This window comes from Phalacrocorax carbo, chromosome 25 (genome assembly GCF_963921805.1).
Source record: "Phalacrocorax carbo chromosome 25, bPhaCar2.1, whole genome shotgun sequence".
In the NCBI taxonomy this organism is placed as follows: Eukaryota; Metazoa; Chordata; class Aves; order Suliformes; family Phalacrocoracidae; genus Phalacrocorax; species Phalacrocorax carbo.
Genome location: NC_087537.1, coordinates 645,730 through 665,943, shown reverse-complemented (window position 1 = coordinate 665,943; position 20,214 = coordinate 645,730). Strand labels below are relative to the sequence as shown.

The following is a 20,214-nucleotide window of genomic DNA, read 5'->3' as shown; positions in this document are numbered from 1 at the left end:
ACTCCCAGGAGCCAGACATGGGATGTGAGGAGCCAGGGCTGGATGCGGCTCAGGCTGCTGCTGCTACGCTCGCACACTATTGTGTCTCTCCCCAGCCCTGCGGCGGCGCCGATGCGGGCAGCCCGTGGCACCGGGACACGCCGCCAGGCTCCGGTGTGCCGACCGCCGCAGCGGGGGCAGCCGGGCTGAGCCTGCAGCGGGCAGAAGAGAGGCAGGGACGGTGCCGCTGCCAGCTGTGCCCTAGGGTAACAGAGGCCAGCACGCCACAGAAGGATGTTTGCTACCACTTTATTATGACAAAGGCTACAAGCCACAGTATTTTTAAAGTGCATTATTATTCACCGTCAACAAACCACAGACACAAGCCTGGCATAGTGCAGATATGGCCAAGGTGGCAGAGGACGCTGAGCTGAGAGCAGGGCTGGGGTGAGCCAGGCAAAGGAGGCAGAAGGAGGCAGCAGGAGGCGATGGGGAGCAGGCCTTAGATAGGTGCCAGGGTACAAGTGCTGCTCCAGACAGACCCAAACCCCTCTGAGCCCCAGAAAGGCGTCACAGACAGCAGGAAGAACGGACGGACAGCCTCACCTGCTGCAGGAGGCAGCTGGGAAAAGCATGGCACAGGCCATGCCAGGGAGGGCTCGGCTCCCGAGGCAGACCCACCACCTCCCTGCATTCACAGACCATGTGGCTGGAACGGGGCTGCGCCTTGGGAGCCCCGTGGTTCCTCAGACGAGGAGGGCAAGGGTCCCAGCACTGCTTACCTCTGTACGGTGCCCCCAAACCACCCGCCCTCCGCACCGCTGCCCCAAAGCGGGGTGATCAGCCGGGCTCTCCACCAGAGGAACTGTCTCGGTGCCGTCAGGAGCCCAGTGCTGGACACCCACAGCTCCAGGCCCTCACCACCCCTGGACAGCCCCGTGCGGTGCCTGGCGGAGCACCCGCTGGCACCCAGCATCAAGCTGGGCAGGCGGCTGGCAGCATAGGTGGCTTCTACGGGACAGCCCCGTCCTTCAGGTCACCCCTCTGGGAAAAGCCCTCCCTCCAGAGTGCCCCGTCCCAGGCCTGGAGCAACATCCCTGAAAGGTGCTGCTGAGGGACGACCGTGTCTGGCACGTCTGTGGTCCCTCTACCCCAGAGCAGTACATGGGGCCCAGCTGCTGGCTGAGAAAGATTAGTTTAAAGTGCTTTTTTCTTTTTCATTTTGCATGGGGTGCTAAGGCCAAACCTCACCCTGCCAGAGAACATTTCCCCTTTATCCCCAGGGCCAGGGCCAGAGTGTCAGAAACCCCTAGGCAGGTTTCTGAGGAGCCTTCCCCTGGGTCACCGCAGGCAGCAACATTCACAAAGTCCTGTGCAAGAGAACCTCCCGCCCCGAGGGGACCTGCTCTGCTGGCTCCTGAAGTGCCCTCCCTCAGAGCCCGTGCTGCTCCGAAGGGGACTGTCCCGACAGAGGAGGGTGGAGGAACCAGCTCTGGTATTTCGCGGTCAGGAAGCGCCTGCCTGGGCGCAGCGTGGCCGAGGCCCGGCTCCCGCTCTGGGCACAGCCCCAGCTGGTCAGCGGGAGCCCCCCACCGCAGCCCCAAAGCTGCCCGGCAGAAGCATCCACACGCCAGCCCCAGAAGGGCCAGGCAGCAGAGCCGCTGGGGACGGGCTGGGGACGGGCAGGGGCCAACCACCCACCCCACAGCCATGAGGAAACTCCGCAGGCTGGAAGGGCCTCCTCAGGCTCCTCTGGACTCCTCTTGTGCTTGCAGCAGCACGCCCATAACATTGTCTCTACCCAGCTCAGTGGCATCCCTACCCAAAGTGACTTTTTGCATAGTGCTGCTCTCCCCATCTCCAAGCATCGTGCCACGCCAGCCACGGCTAGGCGGTCTCTGTCCCCCAGCCAGCTGGGGCAGAGGGGAAACAGCCTCAGCAACAGCAGCTTGGGGCCTGAGGACCGCTGCAGCCATGTCTCTATGGCTTCCAACCCTGTCGCTGTCCCTGTCAACAGGACAAAACAGGCAGCAAGAGGTAGCACCCGAGACCAGAGCTTAACCCAGGGGGCAGGGCTGGAGGTGAGCACCAGCCCCTCCGCCCCCATGCTGTGCCGCGGGTCTCGGTGCAGGTGGTACCTCACTTGCTCTCGTTCTTCCAGCAGCCATCAGAAAATGGAAAAAGACCGAGAATTTGTGACTGTCTCTCCTCCTGCACCGCAGCTTTTCTTCAAGCCCCAGCTGCCTTGGTCCATGGGCTGCCTCCAGCCCGGGAGACCACCCGCCGAGCAAGGCTCCAGAGCCTTTCCCAGCCCAGGACTGGCAAAGCTGCCACCCCAGCAGCAGCCACTCACACTCCTGCCCCGAGTCTCTCTGGGCGTCTGGATGGAAAGTAGCACTTGTAACTTGTAACACAGCAACGGGAACAGCAGCAGTCATGTCAGCGTGAAGCAAACATGGCATTGCTTACAAGGTGCAGCAGCAAGGTGTGCTGGGGACTGCCCCGCACAGAGCCTAGATGATATCCGTCTCCCTCTCTATGCCAACATACTTCAGGGCGTCTGCCTGGCTGTACCTATGAGATAGGAAAGTCACGGCTCCTGTAATGACCTCCCGGCGCTCCCCACAAATATATGCACTGAAACGGGGTCAACCCCGCACCCCAGACCCCAGCTGGCCGCTCCCCAAGGTACCTGTAATCAAAGAAGAGCTCCTCTCCCGCCTGGATGGCCCTCTTGGCAAAGATGCCTATCCGGTGGTCTCCATTCACCATCACAACTGCAACCAGACAGACGATGTCAGAGATGTGCAACCCCAGCTCAGGCCGGGAGGTCTCGCAGCACTTTTGCCCTGCCTGGCCAGCTGCCGGCCCCCGGGGCCACGGTAGCCGAGCTCCTGCCTAGCAGGATCGGGGCACTCCCCGGGGGAGCTCCCAGCCGCTCTCTAGCAGCCATCTCTCCTTGCAAGGCCAGGGCCACCGCAGAGCTGAGCAGGGCTCTGACCAGCAGGAACGGGATGTGCTGCAGAGAGGAGGAGACTTTGTCCAGGTCTTTGAAGTTCTGCTGCTCCCACAGGCTCAGGGTGACTCGGGACCCTGGAGAATCCGCTGCAATCCCAGAGCTGAGCAGGACCCCAGAGAACCTTCCCCCAACGAGGTCCGACTGGGCAGGGATATCTCACCTTTGGCATAGCAATTGGGGTTCACCGAGTGATTCGCAAAGCGGATTTTGTTTCCTTTGCGGGTGGCGTCAACAACAAAATCTATTAAGAAAAAAAAAACCAAACCTGTAGTGTAAAGGCAGGCCTGCAGCTCAGGCGACAGAGGGGCTGAGACTGCCCGCCCAGCCGCCAGCCCCCTGCCAGGCAAGTTACCATTGTTGAGGTTGAAGAGGAAGCTGGACATGTACTTGTCATAGACCTTCCCTCGCCGGTCAGCCTCATCCTGTGAAATAAGCTGGAGGAGGAGAGCACTTTGAGAGACTCAGCACCTGAGGGCACAGGGAGGATCGCTGCGAGGAGCAGTGCTCGCCTACCTCCCGGAAACACCCTCCACCCCACATGCAGGAGCTCGCCAGGGCTCCCAGGGAGGGAGCAGCACATACACAACACACTGCTCCACGGCAGAAGGCCTAGAGGTACTGAGATGGGTCCCAAAATGGTGCAAGATTTAATATCTAATTGTGATCAGAGTGAGCCCAGGGCTGTGGCGGGGCTGGGGAAGGGACGCTGCCGCCACTGGACCAGCAGCTGAAGGAAACACCGCCACTAAACGCAGCCTCCGGAGCACGCAGCACAGCAGCCCCGGCATGGGCAGAAGCACTGACCTCGCCACAGTACTCAGAGATGAACTCATTCTTCTGCACAGATTCCTTGATGAAAGTCCCCCAGCCGGCAACATCCGATGGTGCCAGCAACAAATGCTGGAGCCAAGGTGAAAAGGAAACAGTTATGGTCAGTAGGCCCACCACGTCCCAGCACAGAGACCACCCCCCGTGCATCAGGCAGGCCAGAAAGCAACAGTGAAGAGCTCTCCACCTCCCGGCACAGCTGCACACGCCAGGGCTAGGGCAGTGCCCAGAAACAGGTATGCTGTGCTTCGCTGCCACACTCAGACACGTCACGGGGCCGAGTAACTCCGAGGAGCACAGGGAGGCCAGTGTCTACTGGTTTAAGGTGACACATGGCTCCCTACAGACTTACGGGTAGTAGCACCGTTACACTGGAGCTGTAGATTACTTGACACCCACAAATTTGCATCTTTCTCTGAATTTTGGTCTTTTTTTACGTGCAGTCCCTTGCCCTGGCCCGCAGAATTCAAGACCGAACCTTTCTCTGGAGTCACTGTTTACACTCCCCTGCTCTCACTCTTCCTCATGTAACTCCCGTCTCCTGATTTTCACATCCATAATCCATACCCCAGATTAAGCACTACAGAAACCTGGGGCGGAGCAGCTTCTCTTCCAGACCTCCTCACTCAGACAGCTGCGGGTGGCTCACACACCCTCTCCCATGCAGCAGGAGCTCTGTTTATCAGCTCTAGCCCAAGGCAGCCCCCTGCCAGCAGTCCAGAGCCATGCTGCTGTCAATACCTTCTTGAGACCTCGCTGGATGCTGCAGTTCTTGCAGGAGACCACCTTGCAGTCCCAGTGCTCCGAAGCCCCACAGGTCAGGCAGAGGTCCGGGTCGCACTCCCGCACAGCCAGGTAGCACGGGCACTGCTTGGTGTTGCACTGGGTTTTACAGCGGCAGCCCGGGAAGCGGTTCTGACCTGCAGCAACATGGACCGCCGTTTTGCACCATGAGGTTTTTCAGCCCTGCAGGAACACAGAAGCTCCTCTCGAGCCAGGAAGGCCCTGGGCAGGTACGGAACTAAGCCTGTCCATGACCAAGGGCCATGCTGCCTGCCCAACACCCTGCTAAAATAAGGAAGGTGCCTTTGTGCTAATAAAGAGCTCTACACCCACTCTGCTCTGGGCAGCAGAGACAGGAGCCCCCAGACCACTTTCCTGCCCCCAAAGTCACCAGGACAGTCACTGAGAACACAACAAGACCAGGTGAACGTGAGGCAGCCTGGGCACCCAGGAGCTGGGAGCAAATCACACAAACACTTTGTGTGCACAGCAGCTTCAACCACACCTAGCAGAGCACAGACCATGCCCAGGGTCTTTCCCTGCATGGCTGGAGACGCTGATCTGCCTCTTGGGACTAATTGCATGCAGTTTGAAAATAAACAAGTTGGATAATATAACAGATCAGTACAGAGAATCTTGGAGCCTGAGTTGGCTCCCGTCACCCTGTAGTCCTTCCAGCTCCAGGCAGTGTCATAACCCTTAACTAATCCACCCCTCAGAAGCCCCACCAATGTGGGCAAATGTGGTTATCTCCATTGCAGAGGTGGGAATGGAAGCCCAGACAGGAGAAACAACTGGCAGAGCAGTGACCCAACTCCCACCCTAACTGCTGGCCGCGCACACTGCTCTCAGGGAACCAGCGGCCGGATACAGACATGCAGGCGAGCATTCTCTAACAAGAGTGCACATCTCAGCTGCTGAGAGTTACAGGGCAGCACGGAACGGTTTCACCTTGGACTTCAGCAGATTGCTAATCTAACTGCTGCAGATGGACACAGCAGTGTATGCAGGAATAAAGCAGGCCTCCAGCAAGTCCCAGCCCTGCACCCTCCCTCTGGTGTGTGTCAGGAGAGCCGGCTGCTTTCCTGCCCCATAGTCCTAGGTTATTCCTTACAGTCAGGGTTGCACTGGCAGAACTTCTCACAGAAATTCTGAGTCATGATGCAAGGGCAGGAGCTGTCGCAGGGATGCTCGGGGTGGTCACAGGGCTGGTAGTTGTACACCTGGGTAGGTGAATTATCTGGAACGAGAGGAGAAGTGCCCGGATTAGAAGCTGCACATCGCAGAAACATCTGAAAGCAGCACAACCCGGGCTCTGGAGCAGGGAAGGTGCGAGGCCCTCGTTTGCCTGCAGAGGGCAGGGAGCCCAGCAGCACCCAGCGCACAGCTCCTGCAGACACATGGCTGTGATTACCGACACAGGGCACATGTTTGCTCTGCCCCGAACAGCCTGTTTTACAGCGGGGCTGCACGCCAAACCTCAGCCTCCCCTCTGGCTGGGGCAAGACTGCACCGCACGTACTGCCTCAGCGGGAGCGCTGGCACAGCCCTGGTTCCCACGGCACAGCTGCAGCGGGGCTGGGCCGCGGCACCCCCAGGAGCCCGGCTGGGGGGACTTGACCCCCCACCGCGCCGCCGCAGCTGCAGGGCTGCAGAGCAGGACACGGCCATCCCGCTGCGCGAGTCAGAGCCGGGAACTCGATCCCACGGGTGAGCGGCCTTGCAAACCTCGCGTCACGCAGCCACACAAACGCTACCTTTCTTCAGCTGAATCTTCCTGCAGTGCGCGGCCCACAGCCTGGAAGAGAAGCAGAGAGGGTCTGAGGGGACGCACGACCTCCTGTCAGGAAGAGCTGGCCGCGACTGCTCGGCACCGCCGGACAGCGCGGCAGCAGGAGATGGGCGACTCCAGAGAGGCTGTCTGGCAGCCTCGTGCATTAATAACCATCAGCCAGCCGTGAAGTGGAGAACGATGAGAATGACGCAGCTACAGCACTAGTTATTCAAGGCAAATGCTAGAGCCAGGATAATACTGGACACACTGGGATCAGCACACAAAAAGTAGGTTATAAGTCAGGGAGCTGGGGCTAAGGGTGCTGTGAGGACAGCGGTACCGGCCCTCCCGCAGCCGTACGGCACTATGGCCCGGCACCGTGCTGCCCTCCCCTCGGGGCTGAGCCCAAGGCCGCAGCGCTGCGGAGCCTCCCAGCCAGGGCAGCAGCGCTGGGGAGAGAGGCCAGGGGCCAGCACCCAGCCAGCAGCACCAGCAGCCCTGTGTGACAGCGGGACGTGTGCGCAGATGGGAGCCAGATGGGGATTACCAGGAATGCTTTGGCACAAAAAGCAGTGGATCTGGTTGCGTTTTAAGAACAAAACAAGCTTGTTCAACACTTGCCTGTGCTTCCTTTTCTTCTTCTGGGATGGATTCATTAATTCGTTTGTTGGCAGTTTTGTTATAAGTGATTCTTTCACTGCAAACTGAAAGACCTGCCAAAGAACAGAAGCAAAAAGAAGAATAAAGTTCAGCGTGCTCAAGTTGTTTTTATCTAAAGCATAAATAGAGTGTACGCAAGCACACGCGGGGGGGCTCCCAGTCCCTGGACCAGTAAGCAGGCAGTTCTGCCCCAGTTTCACTGACCACGGCTGCCATTGCTGCTCTTGCCTGGGAGACAAGAGCGCCCATCCTGCCAGCGTGCCTGGCTGCAGACCGGGCACTCCGGGGGAAGGTAAGAGCACCGGGCATGCGTGGGGCTCGTTCTGCAGCCAGCAGTAGTACTGCAAAATAACAACACTGAACTCCACAAAGTGTTGATGCAACACATTCCTCGAGGTGGTTTGTGGCAGAGAAGAGGAAAACAACAGGCAAGCAGTGGCCAAGGCCTCCCTCCCGCCGCCGCGGTGCCTGCCCTCTCCAGGCACCCACCTGCTTGCACGTCTTTGTTCCCAGCAGCCTGGCAATCGAGCAGAAGTTGTTGAAGTAGGTCCCATGGAAGACACGGAAGAGCGACTCCTCGGCTCCCGTCCACTCGACGGGCTCCTGCGGTGTCTCCACTGCAAACAGCTGGGAGGAGGTTGGACTCAGCTTCTGCTTGGTGGGGGTCTGGCAGCGGGAGTTTGCCTCTGGCAGGAAAGGCGGACATCAAGCCAAATGCAACACGGGAGAATGCGCCCTTGCCATCACAGTTCCTGAGGGCAGTGGTCCCCCAAGTGCCCGACACCCTGCCTTGCCCCAGCCCCCACACCTCCCAGCAGCCCTGCACCACACTGTGCCTCTGGTCAGGCAGCCCAGCACTGGTTGGGACGGTGGCACTGGCCCCCTCGCAGCAAGGGAGCACCAGAGCCACAGTGCTACCTTCCCCTGCTGGGGCTGACCCAGGACAGAGTACGGGAGCCCTCTGCCCCACCAGGAGCTCACGCTGCCCTGGTCACCACGGCTTCCCCTGGCGCGGCAGGAGCAGCTCAGTGCTTGTCTGCTGCACCGAGGAAGCACTTGCCCCTGGCAGGCCCACAGACAAGCCCCCGCCTTGACAGTTCCCAGCCACTGCTCTGTGCTGCAGCAGGGACAAGCGCACGGACTGGCACTGCCCTGCCAGGGGCACTTCCCTTGTGCACAGACAAGTAGGGTGTTCAGAGCCGAGGGCTCTCGGGTTTGCAGACCCCAGCAAAGCTCTTGCTTTGCCTGGCAGCATTCCTCCTTCCTGGGTGAGGGCACCGAATCCCACAGCAGAAAGGGCAATGCCTGGTGTCCCTCACGTTTTTCTTAAGCCCAGCTGTAAACACTAACTGTTTGCTAACTCCAAACTCCATACCCTGCCACGGGACGCAGCGGCAAGACAGGGAGAGCCCCCGCTGCGAGGTGCCACCCGCCCTTGCTGCTATACTGCCAGAGGGGAGAGGGGTGTCTCTGGGGTGGCATCGTACCCGAGGAGCTAGAGGCCCACTCGTTGCCCGTGTCTCGGTCGCTGTCGCCCTCCCTCGTCTCAGCGACGGCGGAAGCCGGGGTGCTTGAGCAAGAAGCACCCACCACGTGGTGCCTCCGGCGGCGCCGGCCTGAGCACTTGGACCTGGGGTTGTGCAGCGCAGCAAACTCCTTGGCTCCTTCCTGCAACCAGAGCAGAAGACAAGGCGGGTGGCAGATGACCAGGGAACACAGAAAGGCTTTTCCTTTTCCACAGGCCCTGGGACAAGCCCTGACGCCACCAAGAGAAGGTGGAAGACCCGCCAAGCACGGTCACTTCAGCGAGAGCCAAGGCCCTGCCGGCTGCCTGCACTGCACTCCCACTTTGCTTCCTTCAGCACTGCTGGCTGGTCAGAAAAGGCTCCCTGTCCCTGTCCCTCCAGTCCGCTCCCCTGCCTCTTGCCCTGACAATGAAATTCTCCTGGCCTCTTCCCCTGCTCCAGCCCTGCAGCTCCCCGGGATACCCCATATCTCAGCCAGCTGACCAGCTCCCGCCCCACCAGCGCACCCATCTCCCTGCAGCCAGCTCTTCCGATCTGCAGCTCTCATTCCCAGTAACACAGCTAGGCTGTATTTCTGAAAGGCCACTTTTAAAAGAGTTTGAGCCTTCCCCACATATGCTAGATTCCTTCCCCAGCATTTTTAACCTGGGCTTAATTTTTCAAACGCTTCACTGAGTCCAGAGAAATAATTTGTCACCACAATTTCCCATCTGCTAGCTATGAAATCAGTCTTCGTTGGAGATTTGCTAAAATATGCATCTGGTAAGGTCTGTATTTGGATTCATGCTCCCCCAAATCCAATGACGCTAAGAACTAATTCTGAAAAATCATGGAAGTTGTGAAAAGGACCCACAGAGTTCTGCAGAGCAGGGCTGGCCAGGCCACTTCTCTCGTGGTTTCAAAAGCAGCAACGCAGAAACATACCAGCCAGAGGAAACAGTCTGCTCCGCAAGGATCTGGCTCGATCTTGGTCTCTCTATTCTTTCGTTTGTACACATTAGGAGTAGCATGAAAAGCTGAAAAAATAATAGTTATCTTTACTATTAGCATCCTCCAAGGGTCTCCCCCCACGCTGCAAGGGACAGGGGCAGCACGGACTCAACGAAGGCGAGTGGGAGCCTGAGGCAGTTGGCAAGAGTGCCTGAGCAGCTCTCCCAGCAGCGGGGAACGAGGCAGCAGGACCTCCTGGCCAGCCCTGCTCCAACCCGCAAGAGGAACTCAGCAGCACTGGGGGAACACGTGGGAAGGAGAGGCTATAGGAAAAAGATCTGCTTTCAGACTGAAAAAAAAGACCACATGACCTTAATGTTATATCTTTTAATAAATAATTCACTGGAAAGAGTCCTGTGACTTTCCAAAGAAGACCTTAGACCTGGGAAACAGCAGCTCCAACAGCTAACCAGTATCCAAAAGGCTTTGGCAGGACAAACCGCAGGAGCATGACTAAGATGAAGCTGTAAGTTCCCGTGAGGCAACAAAACACAGGGGCATGTCCAGACTTTGGAAGTGAAATATTCATGCCTTTCCCTGATGAGCTTCTGCAAAGCAAGGGTAAAGTCTAGTTGCAGCAGTATTTCTGGCACGAACTGCCAGGAGGCTCGAACGCAGCGTGCTGAACAATGGTGAGAAAGAGGGGACGGCCACGCAGGTCGGTTTACCATCCGTTTGAGGAAATGAGTGGAGCTGTCTTTACAAAAGGCTTCTGGGCACCTGTCAGCTCCTAAGGCTCCACTGCAAACTCCGGGGAGGCACCACCCTCTAAAGACTGCAGCACAGACACTAAGCAAGGCGTACAGAGGTATGAAGCACTGAGGAAAAATGAGGAGAAAAGGGCTCTAGGGAAGCGTCCGGCCAAGACTGCACTTACGATGCAGAAAACAGTCGTATTTGAAGCAGCGGCGGCAGAAGAGGGTGTGGAAGGAGTGCAGGGACTGCTCCCGCTGGACCGACTTCGCACATGGCCCATCTATGTTGGGAGTGCACTGTGGCGGCAGCACGTTCGGGTCCGACACTTCCGTGAGCTCCCGGTACCTATTTGAGAAACAGAAACACCCACATACGTGAATGCTTTCCTAATTTGGGACATTTTACACGACTATGTTGCTATCTGGGCCAGTAGGACTCTGGCCCAGATACCCTGAGGCTAAACTAAAGTTTCTAACACTCAAAATGCACTCTGCTCATGATGCCTGCAGCCAACTGAGCTCTACTTTCTGGCCAGAGCACAGTGCTGTTTTCTGAAATACAGATTTCAATTGCTGCTAAGAAAGGTAACAGACAACTTAAGTAGAGATCTTCTACCTCTCTTTCATATCATCTGGGAAGCCGTATTCAGGAAACATAGAAGAAATAGCAGTGAATATCATGTCATTTGGAAACCGCTTCTTTGAACACTTCTTGTTACCTAAGAAAAATGAGAGAGACAATTCCTCAGTTAAGCTGGATGTGAATGTGTCTTTCCTTCTTCCACAGACAGCGATTCCAGTAGGTGTCCAGGATTGTACTTTAGGAGACAGAAGTGTAACCCCACGTACAATGGATAAATCTGTTGCCCTGCAACTGGCTAAGGCACATGCAGATGCAGTACGCTGCCACTTGCAAAGTAGTGTAATGTATTGATGGAAGTACCAACCTTTTCCTAAGGACTATTACTATTTATTTTTACCAAGACAGGATTTGCAGACAATGCTTTTCTACATCTGTGAAAGGCCCCGGTATTTGTGCTACCCGTATCATTATAAACCAAAGACAAAGACGAAACTACCAGTCAGCATTCCTAAGGTCATGCAGGACACATGAAAATCCCACAAACCAGAGCTTCCCCTATGTAACAAGAGCTCCAGGTGGCACAGGAGAGGGAAGAACAACACTAATACATGGAAAATGAGTCTGGAAGGGATTTGAAAAGGTCCACCTCCCTGGCCTGCAGCAGAATCACACCTACCTGCAAACTTACTGACAGGACCTTGTCAGGCTGGCACTTCAAAACCTCCAAGAGCAGAGATCTCACAGCCTCCTGAGATAATACCCCACTGGTTTGCTAATCTTACCATGAAATGGTTTTCCAGATGACTCATCTAAATCATTCCTCACCGCACTTTAAGCTGATGACTTCTTATCCTGTCCACAGGGGACAAGGAGAACCACCGCTTTCCCTTCTGCTTCCGACTACCATACCAGAACTTGCCAAGCTGGCTTCTGCCCTTAGCGACACATTAATAACCAAGAGCGATGCCAGGAGAGCACTGGCCAGCTACTCAGGCAGGGCAGGATCGAAATGTGACCAACACAGCCCCAGTTTCTGTGGCCAAACCCACCTTCCACTGCAATTCGCTTTCTTTTCCTTGTGACTGGCAGCTCTTCTTTCCCATCCTCCTGTTTAACCTCAGAATCATTGTGTCCCTCCTCTTCCTCGTCCGAGTACTGATTCAGGGCGTTCACTAGCTCCAGGAACACAGCATCGCTGATGAGGACTGACCCTGAAATCATTTCTGAAACACAGAGATGTCAGCCGGTTTGTGGGTACACCATCGCCCCTCGCGCTCCTCACAGAGGTAAATCACAAGCCTGGCAGTGTTAGCAGCTGGAACCTGCCTCGCAATTTTGTAGGGATATGTGGGATTTTAATGCTAGAGTCATAAGAGTGGTGTATATTTTTTAGCAATCTGAGGACAGGCTATACCAGAGTCTTCCATTGCCTTCCTCCCTCCAGGCAGAGTTTTATGATGAGGTAGGCAGCACTACAGGGAAACACACTGGCTTTTCATTTCTGAAAAGACTGATTAAGGTCTTGGCTAAGGTCTCAAGCAAAACAAGGTTGCTGAGCTCCTCTTAAGCTTTAGCACATTTTTCAGCACCCCAGCGCACTCCTGTGAACCCCCATGAACAAGAGCACCGGCTCCAGAGCACCCCAGGCCTGGAACGGAGCACGGTATCAAAAGGCAGGACTGCGTCCTTGCGAACCACAACAGCAGGCATGTTCCTGGTTTTCTGCTCTAAGAGCTCCCACAGAAAAGCTGGTTACTGCTGCCACCTTTTGACTCCTTAACTATTTTGATGTGTTATCTGCAAGAAACTGAATGGACAGTGCTGACTGCTCCCAGGTTACCTTCCTCTCCATGAACCTTCCCGTCGTAGTTATTAATAAGTTCTTCAATGAAAGTTTCATCTTCTTCCTTCACCTCGTCTCCCATGTAAGGGATATTGCACAGAACAGTTTCATCCTCCACCTGAAAAGAGACCAGATACGATTCAGAAAATCGCCGCTTGCTGATTCCCAGCCAGGCTGTGTGTCTGAGGCTGCTCCTCTCCCCTCAGACCTGCAGACAACACAGCACAAAGCAAAGGTTCAGCCTCCCTGGATGCAGTTTCAGATGCCTCATCACCGACATTTCATTGTCAGCCCATGCCAGCAGCACAACTCTGACCCCTGAAAGTGCAATTTACTTTAAAAAATGAAGAGCTGTGCCTCCAAGGCTTACAGGAACTCAGAAGCACACACATTGCCAAGAATAATAAACATCCGAGAGGGTCAGAGAGATTGTGTTCAAGGCAGAGTAGAACTGGAACAGTGAACAGCAAACCAACCGGTAACTCGCTCTCCGAGGAACACAGCCAAAGCTGAGGAGCATTCTTGCGTTAACCACAGGCGCAAGGACATTGGACCGCCATTGCCATGGCACCACCGACCGACTGGTCGCGTTACAGTCGCTGGTGTCACACTACTCCCCCAGTCTGCTACGGGAGGCTTCAGAGAGCCCTGCAGGTTGCAGGAACACACCCACACCAGGCAAAGAGCCAGTCTAGCTGCCAACCACCTGTTTGTTTAACAAATAATCTTAACTACGCCACACCAAAATGCGCATTTAAATCGCTCCCCACACTACTGTGGTAGAGGAACTGATCCTCAGCAGCATCCTTACAGCGAGGTCAGCAGGGTAATCCAGTCAAAAAGGAAAGGATCTGCCTAAGAAATTAAACACTTAATTTAAAAGGGAAGAAAAATCTTAAGAAAAGAAACAAACAAACTAAAAAGCCCCAAAACATACTTACTCCTTGAATCCTGTGAAATAACAGTGGCCCTATCAAGGGGTCAGGTGTAAAGGAGAGACTAGCTAGATAAGACAGTGTGGATATAAGATTGTTTTATGGTATTCAACAAAACAAGCAACTAAAACAAAACTTTCCACCATTTCTCAAGCAGACATCACTGGAAACAGGTGGGCTGAAGAAGGTATAATCGCTCCACAACCATGTAACAACAACATACTGATCACACCAAGACCTTGCGCCCCAGAGCCTTCCTACATACCATGAAATTCTGCTGAAGAGGGGACCAGGAGTACATAATGGGCACCAGTGCCACCGTGTTCAGGGTCCTCATGTACAGCGTCTGGCTCGGAAATCCCGGGAAAATGCTCTCAACAGTACACTGGAATACGAGTACAGAGAAAGGCAGTGAGGAAACCGCTGCGGGAGGTGGCCACAGCCAGAGGGAAATCGCACTTCAGGACAAACGCAGTGAAGCCCTGCGTTCATTCTTTGGGACTCCTTCACAGGAAAGGCCTTTGGGTTTGGGTTTTTTTTCCCATTTCTGCATTCCAGGAGAGTGCGAGGCATGGCCTGACGCTGACATAGGACAGCACACACAAAAATGATCCCATATCCTCACAGCTCCCTGCAAAGCCCTGGTTCTAGCCCACCCTTGCTGCTGCCATGCCCCTTTTCCTCTCCTCACCTGTTTTAGGAACGGGTGCCCGCTGACTGGCTTCATCAATTGCACCGGCTGAACTCGAAGCTTCTTCCAGTCTTCATTCAGAATTTGAGTCTTTTCATGAACCTTTGCAAAGTTGGCCACAAACAGAGCCTGCAATGAGAGAAAGCGGCACTTGGAATTTAATAGATCGTGTTGAGAACACTAAAACCCCTCCTGAGGTTTTGTTTCAAGGATCAAAACGTACGCAAGGCACAGCATTGCAAATTGATGGTAGTCATTAGAAGAAATTCTAACTAAACTCAGCATTAGTACAAAACTGCGTTGAAAGTCTACCCAACAGCTTTTGACAACTCCTGATCCCAGCTGACCTCCTCTAAAATCCTGCCTGCCAAGGACAGGAGCATCAAAGTAAGTCATCTGAAACCCCCCAGCACTGAGAGGGTTCAAGCACAGAGGTACTTTCAACAAGTGGAAACGAGTCCTCTCGCTGCAGTTATGCAAGCACTCAGCCAACAGACTTCTCTGCCTGTACAACAGACGCCGACTGCACGGCTCCAGGCTAATAAAGGCATGTGAGGAAAAGTAGTGTTCCTCAAACTTATCCAGCTTACAGCTTTGCAATTCGCAGGATGACGCACCCATCCAACAGCTCCTCAAACACCGTAAGGTAAAGCGAAGTCTTTAGCAGATATCCTTTCAGCTAGAGCTACCATCGTTACGTCTTTACCTTCGCTCCCATATTCGCCTGAAACCTCTTGAGCTGCCGAAGACGCATATATTCAGACTTGACTTTTCTTTTCCAGTATATAATGCACTTTGATGTAGGAGGGGTGGCGATTTCCATTTTTCTATAAAAACACAGAAAGAATAAACATCAAACAATGGAGAGCTTACTCCTGTAAAGTACTATTAGAAAAAAAACAACCACAACCCTGGGGACTTTAACTGCATCATAGGCTTCAAGTAGGAAAAAACAACGACGCCAACCTGCACTAGCCCTGTTTACGGACGGCCACGGCACAGAGCGCACCGAGGCACCGCGGAGGGGCGAAGCGTGCTGACCAGGACCGGGACCGGGCCAGCCCGAGCCGCGCGGCCCCTCGGCGGGCAGAGCCTTCCCGCCCGCCCGGGCAACCGACCGCACCGGCCGGGGGCTCGCCGGGTCCCCGCCCGCCCCGCGACACGCCGCCGGAGAGGCGCCGAGCGGCGGCGGCTCCCGGGCCCCCGGCCGGGCTGGCATCGGGGCGCGGGGCGCCCCCGGCACGGCTCGGCCCCGGTCCCGGTCCCGGTCCCGGTCCGGCCCCGGGCGGCGCTGCGAGCCCGGCCTCGCGTAGCGGCGGCACTAGGAGCTCCCCCCGCCCCGCGGCCGGGCCCGGGCGCCTCCCCGCGGGGCCGCACGGCTGCGGATGCGAGCGCGGGCCCGCGCCGGGGACCGCAGCCCGGCCGCGCCGGTGACACGCACCGGAGCGGGCCAAGGCCGGCCGGCGCCGCTAGAGCGGGGAAGCGGGTCCCGGCCCCGCCGCCCCGCGCGGCCGCGGCCCGCCCAGACCCCAGCCGGCACCGCGGGGACCCCGCAGGCCCCCGGGGCTCCCCCTGCCTCCCCCGCGGCCCCGGCCCAGCCCCGCCCCGCCCCGCACTCACTCCTCGGCCATCGCGCCGGGGGAGGCCGCGCGCCCCTGCGCAGCCGCGCCTGCGCCGCGCCCGGCCCCGCCCCCGCGCTACGGCCCCGCCCCCACACCGGTCCCGCCCGTTGTCCCGCCCCCACACTGCGGCCCCGCCCACTGCCCGGCCCGGCCTACGTCTCCGCCCCATGCTACAGTCCCGCCCACAACCCCGCCCCGTTCCGGCCCCGCCCGCGTTCCGGCCCCGCCCACAACCCCGCCCCGTTACGGCCACGCCCGCGTTCCGGCCCCGCCCACATCCCCGCCCCGCGGCCCCGCTCCCGCGCCGCCGCCGGTACCGGTCGGGCCGAGGGCGCTCAGGGTTTTCCCGGCGGGGCGGCGAGCGCGGGGTGCCCTGGGCCCGGCAGGCAGGATCTCGGCGGAGCCCCGCGCGGCGGGCCCGTTTCAGCCCAGAGAACTCGCCCACCGGTTGCGGGGAACGGGCCGAGCCCGGCGGCTCCGGGCCCTGTGCTCGCCCACGCTCGGGTGCGCCCGGTCCCGTCTCTTCGCGGGCTCTCCCCGACCCGAACCTCCTGCGGGCCCGGCCCGGTCTCACGGGAAGCGCTGGGCGGGCAGCGCCCGCGCCCGCCTCGGCTCTGCCGCCCCCCCGGGCCCGGGGGCAGCCGGGTCCGGCGGTGCCGCGCTTCCCGACGAGGCGCCCCGATGGGCCCCGCTCCGGTGGCCGCGGCCCTTCTGTCCCCGCCGCCGGGGCCGCAGAGCGGGCAGGGACGGGCCCGGCGCGCCGGGGGATGCGGGTGCCGCATCGCGGAGGGGCGGTAGCGGGGCTGGTCCCCGCGGCCGGGCGGGCCCGGGGCTTCCTGCGACGGCGCCGGGCAGGAAGCGGCTGTTGGCGACGGCCTTCCTGCTCCGGGGGCCCCGGCGGCGAGGAGCGGGCGGTGCTGGGTCCTGGCCCGGCCAGGGCCCCGGTCCTTCCCCGCCGCACGCCGCGGTGCGGAGCGCCGGGCCGGGGGCTGCCCCAGCTCCGCGCCCCCGGACGGTCCGGGCTCCGGGGCGCCGCTTCCCGGCGGGGCGGAGCGGGGGGCGGGCGGCCCTGGCGGGGTGACCGCGGGGGACGAGCAGGGCCGGCCTGGGCCCGCAGCCCCGCATCCTGCCCTGGCCCGCATCTGATGCCTTCGGAGCTTCGCTGAGTCAGTCGGGGCGGGATCCCGGCGTCCCCCCGACCTTCCCGCGCATTGGCTCGGGAGCAGGCGGGCAGCGCTGGGCCGGGCCGGGGGCCGGGATAAATCCCCGCACGCAGCCCCAGCCCGGCGGCAGCGGTCCCGGCGGCGGGAGGATGCTCCTCAGGGTGCGACTCCTCTACTGCCTGCTCCTTCCTCTGCTCCAGCGGGGTAAGGGCAGCCCAGCTCTGCGTGGTGTGGCCAGGGGGTGGCAGCCAGGCCTGCGCGGAGGCATCCAGGGGGTCGGGCACGGGGTCTGGCTAGGCAGCGAGTCCCCCCAGGGTCTCTGTCCTATTTCTCCGCTCCTTCCTAACATGTCTGTGCTGGATGGCAGCTCACCTGGACCCTCCGGCCTCCCCTCGGAGGATGCTCTGGCAGGGTTTGCCATACGCTTCCCTGTTCGTGGGACTGGTGTTTGCTCTCCTCCGGTTGCAAAGGCCAAGTCAGAGCCAGGAGGCTCCTTCTCCCCTTTCCCTGGAGTGGCACGCCATGGCATGGCATGCTGGGGCCACTCTGGCTTATGCCCCAAAGCTGGGTGGGCACTGGGGCTGTCCCTGGCTGCGCAGCCCTGGCACCCTATGTCTCCTTGCTGCAGGGCGTGGGGACATCGAGTATGGGGACCTCAAGGATGAAGGTAAGACACTGGTGCCATTGTCCCAGCACGGCTCTAGCCCAGGCTACTACAGCATCACCATGGCTGTGGGCTCTGCCGCTGGCAGAGGCGGCATCTGCACCCCCTGGGTGATGGGGCCCTGCCCTTGTGCAGTCCCGCGGGTCCTGTCAGTGCCAACGGCACCGTCTGCACTTCCAGGTCTCTACCTGTACCTGGACGAGGATGGTGAGTAGAGCTACCCTCCTGTGATCCTGGCTGTCCCCCCATCCACCCACAGGCCTCGATGGGCCCCGTGTGATCTGTGCTGGGGCTCACAAGAGCCCAGGTCCCAGCTTGGCTGTGCCCACGGGGACCCGTGGCCACAGGCAGCCCCAGGGTGGGACACCCAGAGCTGTCTGTTGAACTGCACAGCAAATGAGTGCCTCGCCCATGCCGGGCAGAGCTGGGAGTGTTCCCCAGGGGTGACCCCAAACAGCCACCCCAAAACCGGGCTTGGGGGAGAGCTGGGAGCAGGGTGGCATTCCAGTGTCTGGCTGGTGCTCTGCAGAACCGCCGGAGGTGCTGGGGGGGCCAGCCCGCTGCCAGGACACCTACCAGGACTGGATCTCCCTCTACTGCTGGGCCCCCTTCCACGCCACCCTCATGGCCATCCCTGAGAGCAGCCGCTGCCACTGGGACCAGATTGGCAGGTGGGTTGGCATCGGCCCTGGTGGTCGCAGGGGATTTGTGGGCGCTGTGGTGGACATGTCCCTGTCCTGGCAGGCTGGCCTCACACCGCCCCCTCTGCAGCATCTACAGTGAGCTCTCCGGCTGCACGCAGCTGCTGGCCCAGCTGCTTTCCTGCCCCTGGCCCAGCACCGTCCTCGATGCCTTCTTCCTGCAGGTCCACGCTGAATACTTCACCAACTGCACGGGTGGTGTGCCCCCCAGGCTGGGTGGCTTGCCCCCTGGGATGGCCATGGCTGTGGCCGTGGGGCTCAGCTGCCTCGTGCCCCTTGCAGCTGCCCTCACGCTCCGCAGAGCCCGGAAAGGGGCTCAACCCCCAGCAGGCAGCAGCCTAGCCCCTGCCTGCCCCCACGCCTGCAAGTGGCCACAAGCAGCCCCCTTCCCTCCCAGCACTGGGAACTAACGAGCAGGACGAGTGGGCTGAGGGTGAAGGGGACAGTGGGGAGCAGGGACAGGGGTCTGGGCGTCCCTGGGGAGGGACTGGGTCCTGTGGCATGGTAGGGGGAGGCTAGGCCCAGGGCTCCAAATGCCTGCATCTGCTCTGAGGGTGGGGAGCATCAGGAAAAGGGTCCTGGGCACCAGGGTCCTGACTCTGCATGGGCTGAGCCCCTTCTTCAGCACCCCGGGGTGGGGGCTGGCAGGGAGCGCTGGGGATGCCAGGCTGGGGGTGGGGAGCCCCAGGCCTTGGCTGGCAGCCACCGTCCCACCCCTGCCCATCCCATCCCTGCCCATCCTCTCCAGATGCCCCAGGAGGGGGGCGGCCGCCCCGGCCCCGGGGCCACGCTGAGATCATTGGGTGTCTCCCTGGCAGGGGCTCCTGCCGCCCGGCTGGAGGCTCCAGCGGCTCCAACAAAGAGCAGGACCAGGGGCTCCAACCCTGCGGCCCCCAGAGCGCCAGGGCCTGATGGCTTCCAGATGCGGCCATGAAGGTCCCGTGGTGCCCTGGGGTGGCGGCTGCCGCAGTCCACGGAGAGTCAGGCGGCTCTGCCAGACCATTTGCAGGGGAGCATGAAGCCTGGGAAGATTGTCTTTCTGCATCAGGGAGGGTCCCTCTGAGCTGCACTTTATCACACTCCGATTCACGCTCTGCACGTCCCACGGGCAGGCTGTTAAAGGGAAAGCTTTGGGCTCTCAGTCTGCCCTGGGCCAGAGGTGAAATGAGCTCACCCGGCCTCAGCCCGGTCCTTGGGCGGGCATGCGGCAGACCCGCAGGGCTGGGGTTGTCTTCGGTCGTGCTGCTCGGTGGGGGATGTGAGCCCTGCAGGTGGGAGCTGTGCCAGGAGCGAGGGGCTCCGGCAGAGCCAGGCAGGCGCCAGGCTGGGTGGTGCGGGAGGAAGGCGTCAGGGCCAAGGACTGGCAGCATTGGCCAAGTCTCTGCCCTCTCCCCCGCTCCCTGCCTGCATCGGCCTCGTGCCTATGAGCAGGTCGTGCCACTGCCTTTCCCTCCCCGGCTGCAGGCAGGGGCCAGGGCTGCCCCAGCGATGCTGTCTGTGGGGCAGGTGCCCGGGTGAGCCTGAAGCCACGGTGTCGGGGCCATGGGCCCCCCGCCACCCCCACACCCAGGCGGCAGTGCCTGTCCGGGGACATTACGCTTTCCCGTCCACTCCCTCCGGCTGCCGGGCTGCCTGCCCTCCACGCAGGAGACGAGGGATTTCACAACCCAGCCCAGACAGGATTAAAGAGAAATACACAAGTAAACAAATAGCGGCCTCGTAAAACTGGACGTGCTGTGCGGGGAGCAGAGCCTCTGG

At 59.4% G+C, this 20,214-nt stretch overlaps 2 protein-coding genes across 9 annotated transcripts; one reads left to right on the top strand and one right to left on the bottom strand.

Moving 5' to 3' along the window:
* Positions 1 to 275: 275 nt before the first annotated feature.
* Positions 276 to 16,474, bottom strand: EZH1 (enhancer of zeste 1 polycomb repressive complex 2 subunit). 3 transcript variants are annotated; one of them, XM_064473544.1, is made up of 20 exons: positions 16,246 to 16,474; positions 15,013 to 15,133; positions 14,307 to 14,435; positions 13,881 to 14,000; positions 12,678 to 12,798; positions 11,887 to 12,060; positions 10,871 to 10,973; positions 10,437 to 10,600; positions 9,494 to 9,585; positions 8,531 to 8,711; positions 7,533 to 7,729; positions 7,005 to 7,096; positions 6,367 to 6,407; positions 5,724 to 5,849; positions 4,568 to 4,746; positions 3,803 to 3,898; positions 3,351 to 3,432; positions 3,159 to 3,239; positions 2,672 to 2,756; positions 276 to 2,553 (listed from the first exon to the last, which is right to left on the bottom strand). In XM_064473544.1, the coding sequence occupies exons 2-20, from the start codon at positions 15,127 to 15,129 to the stop codon at positions 2,493 to 2,495; spliced, it is 2,241 nt and encodes a 746-aa protein (XP_064329614.1). In that variant the 5' UTR covers positions 15,130 to 15,133; positions 16,246 to 16,474; the 3' UTR covers positions 276 to 2,492. The 3 variants fall into 3 exon arrangements, with proteins under 3 accessions (XP_064329614.1, XP_064329615.1, XP_064329616.1); XM_064473545.1 differs by lacking the exon at positions 16,246 to 16,474 and adding an exon at positions 15,927 to 16,015; XM_064473546.1 differs by lacking the exon at positions 16,246 to 16,474 and adding an exon at positions 15,273 to 15,848.
* Positions 16,200 to 20,117, top strand: LOC135317354 (receptor activity-modifying protein 1-like). 6 transcript variants are annotated; one of them, XM_064473550.1, is made up of 6 exons: positions 16,200 to 17,295; positions 17,459 to 17,758; positions 17,891 to 17,962; positions 18,285 to 18,426; positions 18,500 to 18,620; positions 19,921 to 20,117. In XM_064473550.1, exons 1-6 carry the CDS (start codon positions 17,241 to 17,243, stop codon positions 19,972 to 19,974), a joined length of 744 nt encoding a protein of 247 aa, XP_064329620.1. In that variant the 5' UTR covers positions 16,200 to 17,240; the 3' UTR covers positions 19,975 to 20,117. The 6 variants fall into 6 exon arrangements, with proteins under 6 accessions (XP_064329620.1, XP_064329623.1, XP_064329621.1 ...); XM_064473553.1 differs by having other exon boundaries at positions 17,720 to 17,758; positions 17,936 to 17,962; positions 18,500 to 20,117; XM_064473551.1 differs by having other exon boundaries at positions 17,720 to 17,758; positions 18,500 to 20,117.
* Positions 20,118 to 20,214: the final 97 nt, after the last annotated feature.

Coding starts and splice junctions, on each gene's coding strand:
- EZH1 (XM_064473545.1), bottom strand. Junction 9,586..10,436: donor ATACGACTGTTTTCTGCATC/GTAAGTGCAGTC, acceptor TTATTTTTTCAG/CTTTTCATGCTACTCCTAAT. Junction 3,433..3,802: donor TCTCTGAGTACTGTGGCGAG/GTCAGTGCTTCT, acceptor CTCCTCCTCCAG/CTTATTTCACAGGATGAGGC.
- LOC135317354 (XM_064473547.1), top strand. CDS start 17,241: ATGCTCCTCAGGGTGCGACTCCTCTACTGCCTGCTCCTTCCTCTGCTC. Junction 17,296..17,458: donor CCTTCCTCTGCTCCAGCGGG/GTAAGGGCAGCC, acceptor GCTGGATGGCAG/CTCACCTGGACCCTCCGGCC. Junction 18,427..18,499: donor CACTGGGACCAGATTGGCAG/GTGGGTTGGCAT, acceptor CTGTCCTGGCAG/GCTGGCCTCACACCGCCCCC.